This window comes from Pseudoliparis swirei, chromosome 12 (assembly GCF_029220125.1).
Source record: "Pseudoliparis swirei isolate HS2019 ecotype Mariana Trench chromosome 12, NWPU_hadal_v1, whole genome shotgun sequence".
In the NCBI taxonomy this organism is placed as follows: Eukaryota; Metazoa; Chordata; class Actinopteri; order Perciformes; family Liparidae; genus Pseudoliparis; species Pseudoliparis swirei.
In genome coordinates this window covers 7,347,419-7,366,124 of record NC_079399.1, presented here as the reverse complement: position 1 = coordinate 7,366,124, position 18,706 = coordinate 7,347,419, and the positions used below count along the sequence as shown (strand labels likewise).

The window sequence follows — 18,706 nt, the reverse complement described above, 5'->3', positions numbered from 1 at the left end:
TTTCTTTCGAGCAGGTTGCGTACAAACCTCTCTGCGATATCCCAGAAAGCAGTGTTCTCGTTAGCACATCTTTGACTCCTCCAACTTGAAGTTCTGTGTTTGTGCTGCAAACTTCACCGACGCGAAACTCTTACGCTGTTTGTTTTCAGCCAGTCTTTCTTCTTTCCTGCTAGTTCTCTGTTTACACAGGAGCTCCTGGCCCCCAGCTACTCCTCCATGTCACAAATGCTCCTGTTTATTCACAGGTTGACTATTGTGTGTATACTGTAAACAGAGCAGCAGGGAGAGGCCCCCACAAAGCACCCCTCACCACAATGAGCTCTTCTCTCGTGCACTGAAATGATCTTACTGCCACCTAGTGGCGAAACATTGTACTTGGAAATCAAGCTGTTGGCCTCCTGCATCGGTCTCAATGCAGTCCACACACACACACACACACACACACACACACGATACCTAATGCGGTGGATGTTGATTGAAAAACATTTATTTTATTGCTCACAGTGCTCAGTTTGGTATTTAGAACAGAAATGTTGTCAAAACGTCAGATGGCAAACATCTCTAAGAACTCACCAGTAGGCTATAGTATTCATTTTTGAAATCACCATTAAAAGGGATTTCATTCAAAACAGCTATGATAATTATTTAAGAGAAGATTAGTATAAGAGCTCTGATGTCCTTAAAGTAACGAGCGTTCAATTCAAAGACGAGTGGACACAATCCCAGCTGCTGATGAAGAGCATGTGATGGGATTGAAAGCTCCAAAAACAGCGAATAAATTAGTAAAACAAGTGAAGAGAATACAGAAGAAAAACTGCATTTAAACGTCTCTCAGAACACGACTGACTCAACCCCACTGTGGCAGAAAAAGAAAAGGATTGTCTACTTTCTTCTGAGCATTGGGCACAAGGACAAACAAAATGTTTAGACCATCAGGCGACTGAGTACATATCTAGATTATGGAGTCTGGGGAGGAACTGCAGGGCAGAATTAGTTGATTGAACCGAGTGGTTTTGAAGACTTGACCCTTTAAGGGGGTAAAAGAGGGAAACATACCCCCACTTCAATACACATGAATACATCATCTATAGTTTGCAAACATACTGGTATTTATTGAATTTTGACAATTTGTTGTTCAATCTAGTCCCGTAAATTGATTATTATTTGGGATATTATATAATCTTTGTGAAGCCTGTACGGCTCAGTGAGCCTGTATCAGTTTCTGAGAGGTATATTAAAACACAAGAGTCCCGTCTGCACTGCGGCAGCAAAGTGTGACCGAGGAATACTGAAGTACTTATAGTACACAGAGATAGTACCAAGGTCATTGGTAGTAACCGCTGGTACTCGAGGCCCACCGCAGATGTGAAGAGCCGTGACACAGTACACACCGCAGTGTCCTACATATAGAGGCAGATTCAGCAAAGCCAGTGAAGACATTACGACTTATATCTATTTAAAGTATCTATTAGCAGAGCTATAGATCGTTACGGATATGACCACCTTCTTACAACTCGCAATAACCAACATTATTGCACTGCCCCTCATAGAAAAGGCTTTAAAAATGACAAAGAAATTCAATGTTTTTACACTTTTTATGACCATAACTTTGAATATAATAATATAGTTTTATTATAATGTACGTAGAATATACAGTGTGTTGACTGGGCTGTTTCAAGTTATCTCCTCTATAGTTAGGGGTAGATGTGGGGCTTCTTTTAGCGGGGTGTACAATATATCTTAAATATACATCTTTAGACTTCAGTGGTAATGCTTTTTTCTGAAGCTGTTTAGTGCATCTTAAAATTGGACCTACTAATTACAAATGATGCATCTGCTTTGTTTCAGTTCAGTCTCACCATTGAGATAATATATGTACCATTATAAGTACCATTTAAGAATGAATTGTATATGAAAATACATCCAATGAATGAAGGTATATGGTTTTCTTCATTGTCTTCATACTTTTGAATGAAATACTCTAATTATAGATTGCATTCACTATTTGACACAAGTCTGTACGTGACATAAGATGCAGAGTACACACTTCCTGCAGCAAATGTAAAAAAGAACAAAAGAACAAGCGAATATAAAAGCCATAGAGCGCTAAACCGAGCAGCGAGTTGATGAGTCAGGACAGGACAATGGCTCCTGGGGTGATGCCCAATGGGACCCTAAAACTGGAAGAAGGATCAAACAGGAAGCAAGTGGCGACAGTAGAGAGTATGTCAGTATGCTGGTGGCGGAAGGAAAACAACTCCAAGTGTAAGAAAAGTGTCCAGAAGACGCGACGTGCTTCACAGACAGACCGCGGTGCTGTTAAGGCTTCGTTCTAAATGAGCTTGTAAAGTGAGTTTGTCAGATAAATAAATGCACCCATTGAAAAAGGTAAACACCATGAGTAAGAGTTACATTCCCCCAAAATCCATGCCCTGTAAAAAGGGGAATACATTGCTGAGATGTTGGCGTGAGAAGTGCCGAGGTTGTACATCACAGTGTGTACAGACGACACTGTAAATAACATGACACCGACAACACCAACACTTTGGGGGGAAAAAGGGCTCCGGTTTGTCCAAAAGCATCCGGCCCACGGTCGACATCAAGCAACTCAGGGACCCGTATTGTATCGGTCCGACTAGTCAGTCAAAGAACGTCCAATAAGCTGTACGAAAGAGGAAACGTGAAAAGGGCTTAATAATAGAGTGTAATGTCGAAGCGTTTAAAAAGCATAGTATAGTAGATATATTCATATATTCCTCTTTTTATTTCATATATTGTTCTGTCATCTCTTCCAGCCCAGTCCAGCTGACTTGTTTATCATTTTGGCTTTTTGTACTTTCTTTATTTTTCAAGCGGCACTGTGCAAACACTTCTTCGTTGATCCCTCATCGGGTATAAACTATCAATTCCTGCCTTTGTCGGATACTTTGAAGCAGATATCACTGGAGCAAGGCGTGACTTTGTCAAATTGGCGTTTACTAAGATTATCCATCCACTGCCCAAACATCCGTCTCTCGCCCGTCTGCGGTGCTACAGTCCTCCACTCCAGCAGGGGGCGCCGTCTCTCACGAAGTGAAGCCAGACTCCCATCCGGCGCTCCCACATTCAGAGCCTATGAACAACCAGCAGTGGGAGAAAATACGCTGGAGGACAAAAGGAAGATCAAACGCATCAAGAAACCATTGGCGGATTAAGGGATGTCTCCCCCCTCTCCTCCTCCTCCTCCTCCTCCTCCTCCAGGCTCGGGCTCCTCGGTGCGTGGGTGTGTGTGCGTGTCTGAGGCTGTGTGTGCGTGTCTCAGGCGGCTCCAGCGGGCCTTGTTCTTGTGCAGGTGAGCCATCATGGTCTGACTCAGCGGGCTGGGCTCGGTGAAGCGCTGCCACTCCTCGAACAGAGGCTCCACGATGAAGGAGATGAACCCTGAGGAGATACGGGCAACGAAAAGGTCGGATCATCTCCCAACGAGCTGATGATGATGACGACGACGCAGTTTACAGGTCTCGGGTGTACTCACCGATCTGAATAGCTGGGACGGAATCAGCCTGCTGGTTACACAGAGGACTAATCTCCATGTCAAACTTTCTCTCCAGGTCACCTGTCAGGGCAACAGCCCAACAAAAATTAATTGAAAAAGGAGATAAAACAAGATAGGATGTTGATGAAGACCAAATCAGTAGGGAAGTATCTTAACACCTTGATGAAGAGGGAGGAAGCATGAGCGGCTGTAACGTTACGGTCACCGAGTACAAGACATGAAACCATCGCGTGGCACAGAGTGCGTAAATGTGACCGGCAACAAAGTGTGTGAGACGGAGACGGACGATCGGTGCATCTCTAATCGATCGGTGCATCTCTAATCGATCGGAACATCTCTAATCGATCGGTGCATCTCTAATCGATCGGTACATCTCTAATCTTCAGGCACTAACACAATTACTGTGTATTTAAATCTCTGCATCACGTCTGAATCTCAACTGGGAAGCTACATTTTTTTTACATATATATTTAACTTTTATAACATGTTTATTTAATTATTTTCTCAATAATCCTAACCTCTAGTTGTCTATTCATGGTTATAATTTCCTCTGACCCCCACCCACTCATGAACCATGTGAGTGTTGATGTGGAGAGAAGACGGACACATGAAAAAAGAGAGAAACATGAGGACGAAAACCAGAGTGAACCTCAATAAATCTGAGGATGGGATTTAAGTCATTGTACATTTATTATTGAAATGTGTATTGCTGTATTGCAGGATATAGCACTGTGATAGTGACAGTACATGTTACAAACTCTGCTATCAGACAATCTTGTGTCCGGTTAGTTTCTCTCATTCAAGTATCTATGTGAAGCCAGAGGGTTTGTGGGAAATGTAGTCTTTGAAGTGGCATTTGCTCTTAAATAATAAAGCTGACCTGAAACAAGGACTTTGAATCACCATTGACGATGTTCTGCATTAAAGTGCAGTACGTGCAGCCGACCCTTTCACAAGACACACGGTATGTTTTCAGAATTAAATCCCACTTTACTCACCCTGCCTGTAGAACTCCTCACACACTCTCTCACTCCACTGTCTGCTCAGCTCCCAAACCCGACACGGATTACAGACGTCGGCACACTTCAGAGCGATCTGAAGGCAAAGAGAGACGGAGACACGCAAACACTGAGCAGCTGCTCCAGCTTCACTGCTTTTACAGATTTATTTGTGTGAAACATGGCTGTGCTGGGGTCAGGTGGGTGTGCAGCGGTATACCTGCAGTATAAAGTGCCTGTGGGAGGCCAGCTGAAGGTCCAGGTTCTGGTTATCCAGATGTTCTCTGAAGGTCGACAGGAACTCGTTCTGCCTGCTGATGTCCGTAGCGAGGATGAGGGAGCCCAGCTGCTGTTCCATGTCCTGCCTGCAGAATAGAGGGGGGGGCACTACTGAGCCAAAACCACAACGCCACGAATGCCTGTGCTAATAGTGCACCTGCAGCAACAGCTATATGTTGTGGATCATACTGCATATTAATTAGTAAGTCATCATTCGCTGTCGTCTGTATGGTGTAACCGTTCTACTTCTTTTTACAGCCATGTGATTGGTGGAGAGCTCCTGTGGTGGTGCTCTAGACCTCCGCCTGCTCTCTGAGCTTGCAGTGGAGGCCGATGGACAAAAGGAGATTATAATGCCAAATGCATCCTGGTTATTTCACCAGGATCATCCCATGTGGATGTGTGTGGTTGGCGAGAGTGCGATCATCGAGGGACAGTTAGTAGACAACTATAAGCACCTTGATTTGTAATTGTAACACTGAGACGGGCCTGGTTAAATAAAGGGGGCCAGCAATGGTTTCAGTTTTACCGTGATCCTTTTGTACAGATGACATGTGTTGATGTCCTTCTGTTTTAAGGGTCTGGTCTATTGCATTTGGCATATCTAGGCGGTGAGGTTGCAGATTGAAACCAACTGAACCCTGAAGCCCTTTTCTCATATACTCCAATTCCAGATTCTGTATTCCAAGATCAGATCCCTTTGCAGCGATATATTCTATCAGACTAGATATTATTGCCGCGGTCTTTTTGCACACTGTGGGAACTGTCGTTAGACTTCCAGCCCACTTGTATTCAGGACACCTCTGATTTCCCTAACTGGACTGTTTTAACGCGATGGAATACGACTTCAAAACAACAACTGCCCTCCACGGCCATGCAGATGTGTTAAAGATTGAGCGCCGACATACGGAGTCCTTATAAAATATCGGTTCATATTGTAAAAGGTCTTACGAGACGTCGGCGGACAGGTGGGACAGCAGTCCCGACTCTCGCAGCATGCCCACGGTGGATCTCCAGTGGTGACTCTCCAGCACAGACGTGTTCTGTCGGCGGGTTTCATACAGACTCCGTTACAGGCCGGACACTCAACCGTCTGCACATGTCCACCCACACACACCGACGGTACCTGGTAGAGCGACGCCAGGTGGTGTCTGGTCTTAATGAGGAATGGCTGGTTGACTCCAGGATGGTCCACGTCGTGGGCGGCTGCGGCCATCAGACCCAGAAACACGTCCAGGGGACTCAGCTGCTCTGCCAGCTAGAAAACACAAATGGCCGACAGGGAAATTAGGGTTCCTCACGTAGGAGGGACACTTGATTTAAAATGAAACCTGAATGCTGAGCTGTCTATCAAAGACACCACCGGAGAGCTACATTTATAAAGTTTACCCCCAGCAGTAGCTGGTTCCCGAAATAATGTCACTGTAACAGTTTGTCCATGATGATCGATTCAAATAGAGTTGATGCCCAGAGATATTAGAACAGGGGTTCTTTATATTGTTGTGGCACATCCATATTGGTGAGCGGTGAGGATAAACTCGATAGAAAAGAGCAACGACGTATCCAGATGAGGACCTCAAATCTTGGTCTGCTGTGCTGAGCTAAATAAAATACTTCTCCTGAAACCAAACTCTTCCACATGACTGGCACAACTGTATTTTTTTTTGTATTTAAGCAAAGCGTATATTATGTCGTATAATTATTTCATACACACAAACACAAAATAAATAAATAGATACAATAAGTACATTTGACCTCAAAAGGTGAAACAGTTGGAACCGTATAGATTTATGACGGACATAAGTGTGTGATGATAAATGCTTCATGGCCAGTGAAAGACAATGGGGTCGATTGATCGGAGGAGGCCTGACATCTCACATTGTGAGTGTGTGCGCTTGTTATCTCGAACACGCTGTCGTGTGAGCGGCGCTGAATTCAATTTATTATTCTAAGTGCTTTTAACAAAATAGGTGCATTACAAAGTGCTTTGCAGAGCAACAAAGGACACTAAAGCAATTACTGTACGAAGGGGAAGATGCAGAGACTCTTAATCTGATCAGAGAGCTTCAGGGATTTCTCCAGGCTGAGGATGGATGTGCTGTCGAGCCTAAGTGAGGAGGAATTATCCGGCAGAAGGAGAAGCAAATAGAATATGTCAAGGAGAAGCTCGGGCCTGGTCGTGTGTGTGTGTGTGTGTGTGTGTGTCTGAATACAGTATTATTCATTACCTTGGGCTCCTTCAGGTAGCAGTACATGGCTTGAGTGACATCAGCAGCATGGACAGCATTGTGATAGGGATTCTGGGAGTGGTAGTCCTCCTGCACCATGCCTGGCAAGACAGAACAAGGTTAAAACCTCATTGCATTATCTCCTCTTTCACATTTTAAAAATCACATTTTAAAGCCATTTAGGAGACACTCTTGAAAACCGTCACGTAAAATTCCGTAAATTTGATTTGTCAGAGGAGAGACGGTGTGAAAGAAGTAAACATTTGTTTCCATGCCCCTGTGAATCAAAATGTCAAGTTAAAACCTGTAAACATTTTTGACCAACATAAAGGAAAAAGGCATTTTCCGTTGTCTAATGGCGAGTGGAGATACTTTGGGTTGTCTTCTTATATTGCATTTTGTGTGTGGAAAAAAAACACAAAAGAAAATGCTGAAAGAAATACTGATTGAAGACTTTGTTCCCATAACAACAAACAGCTCACTGCTGCTCTGCTGTATCTGATGGCAGCATGGAGCGTGCTATGGATACTGGCGTAATATTCCCTCACAACAAAGCCACTTCATACAAACCCTGCGACTCTTTTGTATCGACGGACTGGCAGACAAAAGAAGAAGTTGACGTCAGTCTGGAATTTCCTGAAAAATGAAACCCGTCTCAGCTTTCCAAGCATGTTGCCCCGCGAAAAGGGCCGCGGGCTGCACTTACAGGCTCAAGCTATACAGTACCGTAGTTGTGAATATCATTTGTTAGTCGAACAAATTTAAGGAATAGACAAAATATTAGGATGCACGTTTACGAGGGTCATCTGGGAGGCTTACCGAGAAACCTGTGCAGTTTGACCATGTCCAGCTGGAAGTGGTGAACAAGACCGGAGACATTGAAGAGATGGCACATCAGAGTCACCAGGCTGTGACCTGCAGCACACAAATGAAGAAAAAAATAGTTTTTTTAGTGCAATTACTCGGTACACAGTACACAATGTGTTGAATAGCTGTATTGTGACAGAGAAAAACAGAGAAACAACGTTAAAATTTGTCAAACTTTAAAAAAATAAATAATTAAAAGGCATCTCACCATTTGTCAGACGGTCGAAGAGGAACATGTCAAAGTTCCATGTGCCTACTTTTGATAGCATGTGCTGCGGAGAAAAACAGAGGTTTTCAGAAAGTAATTCACAACTGATATAAATGCACAACACAGAGAGCGGGAGAAAGAGGGTCCGATTTGTTGGGTTGTGCATCTGTGTGTGTGTGTGTGTGTGTGTGTGTTCTTACTGCAGCTTGTCCCAGGTAATCGTCGTCCAGTAGATGTAGTGACCTGGGGGTGCGGGGCACCGATCCCCTGAGCAGCCTGGAGGCGTGGCAGTACCTCTGAAAGCTCAGCTGGCGCTTCACCTTCCTCCTGCCGGGCTCTACCTCTCCCTGCTGGGCACTGGCTGAAATGATAAATAATTGAAAATAAAAAAAACAGGAACCAATAGGCATCCGAAAAACTATTTTAGGATTTCTTGAATTATGAGCGGCTCTTTCCCAGGATTACGATCGTGAGTCCTCGGCAATTAAGTGCAGCTACGTGCTCCATCAGGTAAGCAGACGCACGTGTAAATGACGATACATTGAATGCAGACACAATCACAACACTGGCACATTGTCCGTCTAAGGAAACAAATAGATGTTGTGTTTATCGACAATCCCCCATTGCCGATAAACGCAATGGGGGATTTTAAACTTACTTCTGAGGATTCGCAGGTCGATCAGCGGGTAGGAGCCTCGTCTCTCGACCAGCAACACGCCAGCATGACCGGTGTTCAGCCTGCCGTCGGCTGAGGACAGAGGATGGGAGAGGAGAAAGATGGATGTAGGTACGTACACATCTGGTGTCGTCACTGATGATCTGCGCTGGCCATGTGTGCGGACGCAATCCACGAATCAAACTTAAGAGAGCAGGGAGGTCGAGTGCGGAGGCCAGCGCTGAGGGCGTAGAGGAGGAAATCGAGCGAAAAGGTCGATGGCCGAATGATAAGTCCGACGGCCAGAGAGGCGACGAGAAGCCAACGGAGCAAAGAGTTCCCCGATGTGGATTTTTATGTGCAGCCTCATGAAAGCAGATTTATTTCGCTCTTAAAACCAGCCTCTCTGAAACAAAGTGATCTTTGACATCAGCGCATCATCAGGACATCGTGCATCTGGTCCGGGTTTGACCACGGAGAAGGGATGTCACGCGGCGCATTGACTCAGTACATTCTGTTCACACGAGTTATTCTGGATTCTATTGGAGTTTAACGCCGACGTGGATTACACGCGCATAACCTTTGTGAATTAGAAAACAAAAGGACGAAACAGAAGGACCGGTCCTTATTTCTGGGAAGAAACAAAAGGTTATTTATTCAAAGGGTTTTATTGCGACACGCGATCAGAAAAGATGAAATGTGTGAAACTCGGATGTTTTAAGTGCCCATGTGTTTCCGATCTGCCCTCAGCACATGTCATCCTGATCAGATATGGAGCGTTTTATTGTCAGATGGGTTTTTTTCCACGGGAAATGTCTTCAGTCACAGGCGTGACCTTTGGGGTTTTAATCGTTGCAGCACTTTGGGTCCCGTGAATACTTGAATGTGCTGCCTCCATTTTGAAAGCACAGTTCAAAACACCCTGAGGCCCGTCCCAAAAACAGGTCCCAAGCCCCAGCGCACACTTAGCTTGAATAAACCCAGAACTATGCAAATGACTGAATAATTTACAGATCAGATGTGAGGAACTGGAGCGCATTCTGTCCCCCCAGAGGCTGTCGCTTCACGTCACCTCCGAGACTTACGAGAGCAGCTGAACTAGCTGTCGTTGGGGCTGCAGTCCCGGTAGTTTGCAGGCAAGGTGTTGTTGTGTGGTTTTACTGTGCTGTGTGTGTGTGTGTGTGTGTGTGTGTGTGTGTCTGTGTGCACTGTAGGCTAGGCAGCGATGCATAAAATATAGGGTGCAGAAGTGGCATCATTCCCTATTTCTGCAAACAAAAATGAAACGGCTTAAGGAGAGTGAGTCAGCCTGTGAAAGAGAGTCCTGCTGGCCTGGTTTGAGCAAGAAAAGGGGGAAGCCTCTTTTCTTTTTTTCTTCTTCTTCTTCCAATCCTGCCTGCTGGTGGGCAAGGAGTCAGTGGGGGGGGAAATGCATCATCTGGGAAATCCCCCCCCCCCTTCTCCAACACAGACAAACTCAAGACTCAAAGACACACACACACACAAACAAATCACCCTCTGGCTCTCACTCTTTCACTCGAGCTCCTTCTCCATACTTCCATTTTATGTGTCACTCCTTCCTTCCTTCCTTCCGTCCTCCTCTACCCCTGGCTCCTGTTTCCACACCTTTCTCTCTCTCAGCTACAACCCCATCAACCTTCCCATCGTCCTTCATTCCTTTTTGTTGAACAACAACATCCCCACTCTGCAGCCATCCTTTGATCTCACTCCTCCTCTTCCTCCTTCCTCCTCCCCCCCCCCTTCCCATTCTTGCAGTGCACGTGTCTCGCCGTGCATAAACACTCGACACACACACACACACTTTCAAATGCGAAAAAACAAGATTGCACACACGGCCCACACGCTCACATATGGGACACCGTTACGAATATGTTTACTTGGCTTCGCTCAATCTGTGGGTGTTTACGGCACAAATGGTGCTCTGGGGCTGTTTCCCTTCACAGAAAGAGAAAGACGGACGCGCCGCTGCCGAAAGGCATTGGAACACGAGCGCTTTTAAAAACACACAGTTGCAGGTGATGCTTCCTGCTGCCTGCAGCTGCTGCTCCTTTATCTGGAGAGCATAGTTACATCCACACAGCTGGCTGGAATCTCCAGATACACTGAACTTAGGAGCAGACAGTGACAATACCCAGATGTGTACAATGATATCACCCAAAAGATAAATCGAGGTTTTCAATGCGTGCCTTGTTAACGGATTTATTTTTGCTCATCACACACCTTTCTATATCAACAAAAAACAACATTTGTACAGCCCTTGTTGACAAAACCGCAGGAGAAACTCCAAAGATGTCCTTCTTAAAATGATCATTTTGAGTGAAATTTTGCAACATACTTTAAACAAATGTATGATTAACGACAGCTAAATAGTTGCGGATTAATCCCATATTGATAGCTTCAGAATTTCAAACTGTTATCAATCTAAATACAAGAGGCAGAAAAAAATGTTAATCCAGAACTTGAGAGAATTAAGAGTGAATCGCCTGGAAGTGAATTATCCTCATCAAATGTCAAATCAAGCTCCTCGACTTCAATGTTTCCTGAAGGCAATGTTGAACTCTGTACTTTTTCTACCTAAACGCACCTATAAACACTGGACTTTTTCAGCCCTCTACATCCTTGGAAATGGCAGACTGACTCACTATCACCGCTGACAAGTTATCGCACAGTGTCCCCACACATGTTGAATGTGGCGAACCCAAACACCGCGCCGATGGCCTCTCACCTCTGGAAGGAGTCATCGAGTGAGCGAGGTCGTCGCGATGCGAAGGGAAAGTCACGGGCGGCCAACAGTGAGCATTCGTCAGGTTTCCACCTTATGAGTCGGGTAATTCCCCCCAGTATGAGTCATCACTTCATCAACAAAATGAAAAGCACATTAATATGTGTCGTTGTGAACTGATAACTGCTAAAAGTATTAATTCTCCTTGTTGTAAACGATATTATTTTGCGTCCCCGCTGCTGCCCTCCAGACAGACGGACCGGGCCTGATTGATTACATCACGTCAGTGTCATCATCGGTACGACTCCGCAGACACGTATCCCCCATGTCCCCGTCTACTCCGCCTGGGAGCCTGAACTGCTCTGAACTTACAAAAAAATACACGAGAGTAAACAAAGTGCCAGACGCCCGCCAGTCAAACATAACCTGCCCCACTAACCCTAACCCTTGCACCCAGGCATGGAATCAAAAGTCGAACATTCAAATGCAAAAATAGGAAAAAGCAAAAATCCCGTATTCATTAAAGTGACCTGCAAAAAAAACATGACCACTATTTTGAAAACACTTATAAACTAATGAATTATACACAAGTCATTACACATTGTAAAGGAAGATGCCCCCTCCCCTCTCCTCCTCAACATATCTAATATTAAGTCTCACACACTGTCCGTGTTCTGCATTGCATGTGCATTGCATGTGCATTGCATGTGCATGTGCATGTGCATTGCATGTGCATTGCATGTGCATACACAGTTAATGGACAGATGAAGGAAATCGGACTCCCATGAGTTTTACTGAACATGCAACCTGAATATGTGCAAGTTACCTTCCAGATGAGCGCTCCGGTCCTCTAAGTCATGCTTCGCCTCCTCTACCTCTTCCTTGTCCGATTCCACCCAAGTGCTCGCCTGACTTCTCTCGGGCCCCCGGGGGCCTCCCTTGCGAGCCCTCCACGCCGCCCTGAGCTGCCGTATGAGCGCCGGAAGCTCCAGGGCCAGCGACAAGCCTCCACAGGTAACCGGAGGCGTCCTGAGCGGACCCCAGACCGGCGAGTGGGGAGCCTCATCCGGACAGACGCCGGCTTCGACCGCGACGTCCAGACCGGCGTCCCGCATCCTGAGATCTGGACCCCAGAGCCCCTCTAGGACCGGCATCCTCACGCCAAGAGACAGCAGATAGGAGGAGGTGCCCCAGAAATGAAAGATCGGAAGAAGCGGAGGTGTAGCGAGAAGCCCGCTGTCGTCCGGTAGAGGTGAGGACGCACAGAAAGAGAAGAGAGCAGCGAGAAGTCCGAATGTAGGACAGAAGAGTCAAAGCTGGAGCCGGAGAGAGTCAGAATCGGCAGCATGCGAAGAACAGGACGGGACAGACAGACTGAGAGCAAATGAGTGTTAAAAAAAGACAAAGCAAGTGCAAGAGAAGGAAGCAGGGGAAAAGCCAGAAAAGAAGAAGAAGAAGAAGTGGGAGTCCGTCTCTAGCTCCTTTCTCCCAGAGCCGGCCACTGACGGTCTGCGCCCTCCTTCTGCCGCATTCTCTCTCCGCTCTTCTGTCTCACTCGCGCCGGTGTTGTTGTGGAGTCTTAAAGCCCCTCCTCCTCCCGCTCAGAGCTCGCTCGCTCCGCTACATGTGCCGCCTCACCGAGGGCAGACCAATAGAATGTGTGTGAACGACTGCGGGGGTTTGAGTTCACGGACGCGATCTCATGACCAGGTCAGTGGCGGACAGTTAGTCAAACCGTCGCCACACCGAGCTCTCTGGAAAGAGTTTGCATTGAAAAAGATGAGCGGCGCATCAAAATTGTATGCAGAGCTAAATGTTTAATACTTTATTAAATAATTGTTTGATCTATAAAATGTCAGACGATAATGAAAAGTAGCAAAAGACGCCATTTAAGATGTTCCAGACAGTTTTATCTAAAAACCTGAAAGGGGCTCAAAGTTCAACGGTGAAGATAACAGAAAAAAGCAAGAAATTCTCACTTTTGAGGGACGTGACGCACTTTTTAGAATTTTAAAGGATTCCATAGATAATAATTGTGTTCCCGTGAGATCTTGTTGCCAGGTAAACCAAATAAAGGGAATAAAAGAAAAGAAGAAAGAAAAAAAACATACAGTGAGCCACCCTTCATAAAAGCTTAACCGGCATATAAAAACTTCAGCGGGTTTGTTTGGATTTATTTGTTCTGCTGTCTGGGTGACTATCAGATTTGGGCTTAAACACAACTGGGTTTTCTGATGGAGTCCGAAGAACTCGCTGTTGGGAAGTTTTTGGAAAAAAATGTCAGACGCAAACAGAAAAGAAAGTTCATGACAAATAAAGCCAGCATCCCCCCGTATGATCACCAACTATATACAGAACGCATCCAAACAGGATGTCCAAGTGACGCCTTAAAGTCGTACTTATCCGTCACTGTTTGTGCTCTGCACAGTCTCCCTTGAACCGGTTTAAACTTAGACGAACTGATCATTTATTTAGGACTAAAAACTCTCTCTCTCTTGTCCCTAAAAGTCACACCCCCCCAAAGGCATTCCTGTGGCTGAAGAAACATAAATTAAAATGAATCCAATTAGTTAAATGCAAGTAAATAAGACCGTCTGCCTTTGCATGCACACAATCATGAAGGACGCGGCGCTATGGCCCTTAATTATTATTTTTCCACGAAAATGTTCCCTTGAGAAACGGCCACATGCAGACCAAAGTAATGACAGACACAGGCGCAGACAGCAACACAGCCTTGAACATCCCATTTCAGACGCAAGAAGTCGATAGCGAGAAATCACGAGACAAAGAGCGTGAAGATAAAAAGACACAGGCCGTGAGAAGCAGCGGGACACGATGTACAGCGCGGCCATTCGGGGAAAATGCACCACTGTTATGCACTCAACGTGGTATTGTTTAGCTGTGATGACATCACTGAGTTTGGGTGGCTTGTTGTGTGGAAAAGGGAAATATTCCTGCTACGTGAGGTTGACTGTGCCTCTTGTAAAAAAAATCAAACCGGTGATTTTTATCCAAGGTGGACAGCACCAACTGGCCGACTATAATGGACTCGGTCCAACTCAAAATGTTAAATTCTAAAATCATCCCCGCAATCATTAAGAGTGTGAAACAGCCTTTACCAGTATGAAAGAGTGCCACTTCATGTTTCATCGGACAAAAAAAAGACAATATGCGACTTCAGTAAATCAGAACATGTGAACAAAGCCGTTATCGGACAAATGGAGCGATGATTCTCGACTGTGGAAAATGTGCGAAATGAAATCCTGTGACAAAAGTAAGAAACACAGTGATAATGGCACAGAACGAGGGAACGGTATCAAGGTCAGAGGGAGTTTTGAGGAGTTTTGGACCTTTCTGCTGGTTTTCGTGTGCGCAAGTATGTGAGAATGTGATTCTTTTCCCGACACTGCCTCACTGTAATTTTTTTCGTGACATGTTTACATTTGCCTCACACTTGCACTCAGTGGAGCTTTAAACAATCTTGAGCCTAATACGGGAAGAAGAAAAAAACTCAAGCTACATTTCAAGGTCCGAGACTGTTATGATAAACAGCTCCATTTTACGGTCTCCAATCCAGACACTACTTTAAAAACAAGGCCTGGAGGAAAACTTACTGTATTGAGACCCACATGTTGGTTTTTTAACCCAACAAAAGCCATCTAACTGGCCTGCCGAGAGCATATACAGTGGGGAGATATCAGAAACATGCCTCAGTGTTTGACACAGATTACACAGGGCTAAAGGTTAGCGGCGGCCTGAAGCACCGTTCCCAAATGTATACAAACATTTTGTGCAACACCAGTTTGGAGTTGGCTCCATGCAGCACATTAACAACCTTTTGCACAGTGGCATTCAGGTCAGTTAGGGTTCTTACCCAGCATGCAAACTTGTGTGGCGTTCTGCTCCGACCTTTTAAATGCGACTGCTCCACACCTCTGCGGCAGAGAGAAAGAGGTAGAGAGAGAAAGAGAGAGAGGGGGGAGAAGAAGAGGCTGAGATTAATATTACAACCCCCCAAAATACACACTGCTATCCGAGAGCATCAATGAACCGAGCTAATAAATAGGAACTGTGTGAAAAGTCATGGTGACACTCTTAGCGAAATACACAGGGACCTCTCTTTCGCACTCGTGTGTCGTGCTGTCGGCCGGCACCGTTTTCACACCAGCTCTCAAAAATCAAACGTAATGGTGTTGTTTTCTGTTCTTTCACATCAAAGCAAAAAACTATAATGTAGCTGTGTTTTTTTTTTCGGTCCACTCAGCTGGTTGCTACTCCGGTGACCATATGGTATCAATTTCTCTCCTTCACTTGTTTGTTTCTCGATTACAAATGTTTTAACGGGATGAAGATGACTCTTCATCACGATGAGTAAGAAGTGCACATGCGATGTCTGTTTAGGCAGAGTTGAGCAGTATAGCAGCGTCGACTAGCAAAACCATTTGGTCAGTCGTCATGGTCAGGATTCTTTTTTTCCGCAAACATACGTTTGTTGTTCAGGTTATATTGTTTTCTGTTTTTTTCTTTATTTTTTTATACTTATTTTTTCTATAAAAACGTTTTTGTGAAATGTCAATAATGTTAAGACAATAGTGATGAACGCCAAAAGACCGTTAAATATGCATCTTAAATATACTTAATTTTTTAAAAATCAGTTAACCATAATATAACAAAGAACAGCATTAAATGATCACATTTAAGCAGCTAAAAAAGACAAATAATTGGCATTTTAACTTGAAAAATTACTCGGCAACATTTTTATCTGCCACTTAAAACAGATTAATCCAGATATTCTTTCACCTCATTTAAGACTTGTGTTGTTTCATTCCAACCAAAGCACTGTGTGTTAACTCAGAAGTTGTCCATCAACATCCCTGCCTTGTTTTTAGATTTACACCAATGATACCAAGCGCATCCCTTTCTGATGAGTTCGAAATGATCAAATACATCAGCAGTGTGGTAATCTGCCATTGTACTCTGATCTGAGGCCAGTTCCTCAACATAAGTACAGCCCAAAGGCCTGCACTGCATTTCAGGCAGACTCAGCTCCGTATACATTTCCCAATTTAGATCATCGATTTATAAAAAAGTAGTAATGGCTATAATATAGTGAGAAAGGCTCAACATGTGTGTGCATAGCGGACACGAGTGAAAGTGGAGTGCACTCAGTGGAGTTGGTTGAAAGACACACAAAAGGCAAAAAGTCATGTACACATTCGATAGAAACCATGTCGACCAACTCCCCCGATTCAAACATAACAAGTCGCCCGTTATCTCTCGTTACTGTTTATAGTGTTCCATGTCAGCCCTCTGCAAGAAGACAGTCATAAAAGTGTGTGTGGAGGATTTGCGTCTAAATGAGCACACCGCTAACAGGAAACAGGATGGAGGCAAACCAGAGGCGGTGCCGCCCACGTGGTTATTGCGTGTTTACGTGACGCCTATCTCTAGCTCTATACTCGCGTCATTGTTCACCTCAACTGGACCACTCTCTCGTCAAACTCCTACATTTTGCAAATTGTTGCTGTCAAACTGTTTACTTTGGGCAGGTCTGTTCCCGGTCTCCTGCATGTTCAGGTTTTCTATTTTTAAAAATGTACATATACTTTTCTTTTAGAGCTAAAATGCTGCAAAGCAAAAGATGACCACTGTCCCTCTAACAATCAGCAAGTAACAAGTGCTTCTTGAAAATATCACAGAGGAGACAGAAAGTGAACACTGCATATGTGACTCAATATGCAAGTGATGACAACTGAGCCATCCCCATGACTTCTGAGAAAACTCTACCTGCTCAGGGGAACCACGAAAGCTCTGGAGGGAAAAAAAGAGAGCAAGTGGTCCTTGAGTTGAATTCCTTTTGTCGAACCGTTTCAAAGTTTAAGAAGTAACTTTGCATTTGAATGCTCAGTATGAAAGCTAAAAGGTGGGGGGAAAAAAAAATTGGTGTAAAAAGTATCCTTTTCACAATCAATGCAATCTAGTTTGACATAGCAGAACCAGCCTACATGCACTTTAACTGTACTGTAACAATAACTATACGAAACTAAGTTATGCACCCCCACTTCACTTACATTTCATTTACTTCCTGTACATATCGTTCATATCAGGGTATCTTATGAAGTGTTCAGATCTGCATCGAACTCGTATGATGTAACACAATCCCCCCCCCCCCCCCCCCATGTGGTCTGCAGGGTCCAGGCTGCAGGTGGACTGCTGTAAATATGTCAATACTTTGAATTACCACATTGCAATAACACAATTGGGCCTCGTGTGATAAATCACTGCAGCTGACACAAGAGGATATACGAGGAAGTCTGCTTCAAATAAAACTATGTTACTGTCATAAAAGCACAAGGTCACACTAGAAGCTCACTAACTAGAATCAAAACCCCCAATCAAAGCTTAGCCCCCTATAACGACGTGGTCATAGAACATATATCACAATGGCGCCACAGCAAGAAGACGACGACCAGGTCACGATCAACTCTCTTTGGAGCACTACAGTAGAGACACTTGTCCTTTTAGGAACATTATAGGAATATAACACAGTGTTCCGGTTTTCTCAGGCCTATTCCAGAACAACTCTTTGTGTATAAACAGGTGTGCAGCCGTAAAGTCGCAGTTTACGTACCTCGACCACCGAACAGGACATTTAACGATCGCCGCCGCTCATGGACAGCGAGTGAATGCGACGTGACCGTGAGGCGCGTGCGGCAGTGTTTTCATCACACGGAGAGGCGCGCGAGTGAACCGCATGCGGCAGGGGGAACAAGGTGACTGAGCCTCGTCGGACACCTGTTCAAAAGACAAGTTTCATTCCACACACTATAAAGGACATGTTCGGCTTTTCCTTCAGTCAAGGTGAAGTTCTTGTTTCCTCACGTGCAGTTTGAGAGCCGCAGAGGGGCGGTGCTGGCTCTGGCATCAAGTGGGCGGGACTTGTGGGCAATGGACCAATCAGCGCTGGGTACAATCACTGATTTGACAACAATTGGTGTTCCTCAGTTAAATAAAGCTTTAATTTGGGATGTTTCATGATAATAGGGAGTGTGAGGGAGATCGTTTGCAAATGGTGTTTCCCAAAGGTTTTTATTGACATAAAGGCAGGGCCACATCAGCCCACTAGAAGGGCTGAGGAGGCCCGTGATGCCCTGTGGATTTGATTAAAAACGGGCACTTAGTTATTTTTTTGT

At 44.9% G+C, this 18,706-nt stretch overlaps 1 protein-coding gene across 5 annotated transcripts; it reads right to left on the bottom strand.

Moving 5' to 3' along the window:
• Nucleotides 1–469: 469 nt before the first annotated feature.
• LOC130202403 (cAMP-specific 3',5'-cyclic phosphodiesterase 7B-like) lies at nucleotides 470–18,404 on the bottom strand. Of its 5 annotated transcripts, XM_056427923.1 has the most exons (14): nucleotides 18,145–18,404; nucleotides 15,388–15,448; nucleotides 8,774–8,863; nucleotides 8,316–8,476; nucleotides 8,116–8,179; nucleotides 7,860–7,955; nucleotides 7,611–7,676; nucleotides 7,041–7,141; nucleotides 5,939–6,070; nucleotides 5,764–5,855; nucleotides 4,754–4,898; nucleotides 4,534–4,630; nucleotides 3,515–3,595; nucleotides 470–3,420 (listed from the first exon to the last, which is right to left on the bottom strand). In XM_056427923.1, exons 1-14 carry the CDS (start codon nucleotides 18,163–18,165, stop codon nucleotides 3,191–3,193), a joined length of 1,437 nt encoding a protein of 478 aa, XP_056283898.1. In that variant the 5' UTR covers nucleotides 18,166–18,404; the 3' UTR covers nucleotides 470–3,190. The 5 variants fall into 5 exon arrangements, with proteins under 5 accessions (XP_056283898.1, XP_056283899.1, XP_056283895.1 ...); XM_056427924.1 differs by lacking the exon at nucleotides 7,611–7,676 and having other exon boundaries at nucleotides 18,145–18,400; XM_056427920.1 differs by lacking the exons at nucleotides 15,388–15,448; nucleotides 18,145–18,404 and adding an exon at nucleotides 12,340–13,047.
• Nucleotides 18,405–18,706: the final 302 nt, after the last annotated feature.

What these genes read in the sequence shown, in the direction of transcription:
- LOC130202403 (XM_056427920.1), bottom strand. Translation starts at nt 12,667, where the DNA reads ATGCCGGTCCTAGAGGGGCTCTGGGGTCCAGATCTCAGGATGCGGGAC. An exon ending in GCTACCTGAAGGAGCCCAAG is followed by an intron (nt 6,071 to 7,040) that starts GTAATGAATAAT and finishes TGTGTTTTCTAG; the next exon opens with CTGGCAGAGCAGCTGAGTCC. An exon ending in ACAGGCACTTTATACTGCAG is followed by an intron (nt 4,631 to 4,753) that starts GTATACCGCTGC and finishes CTTTGCCTTCAG; the next exon opens with ATCGCTCTGAAGTGTGCCGA.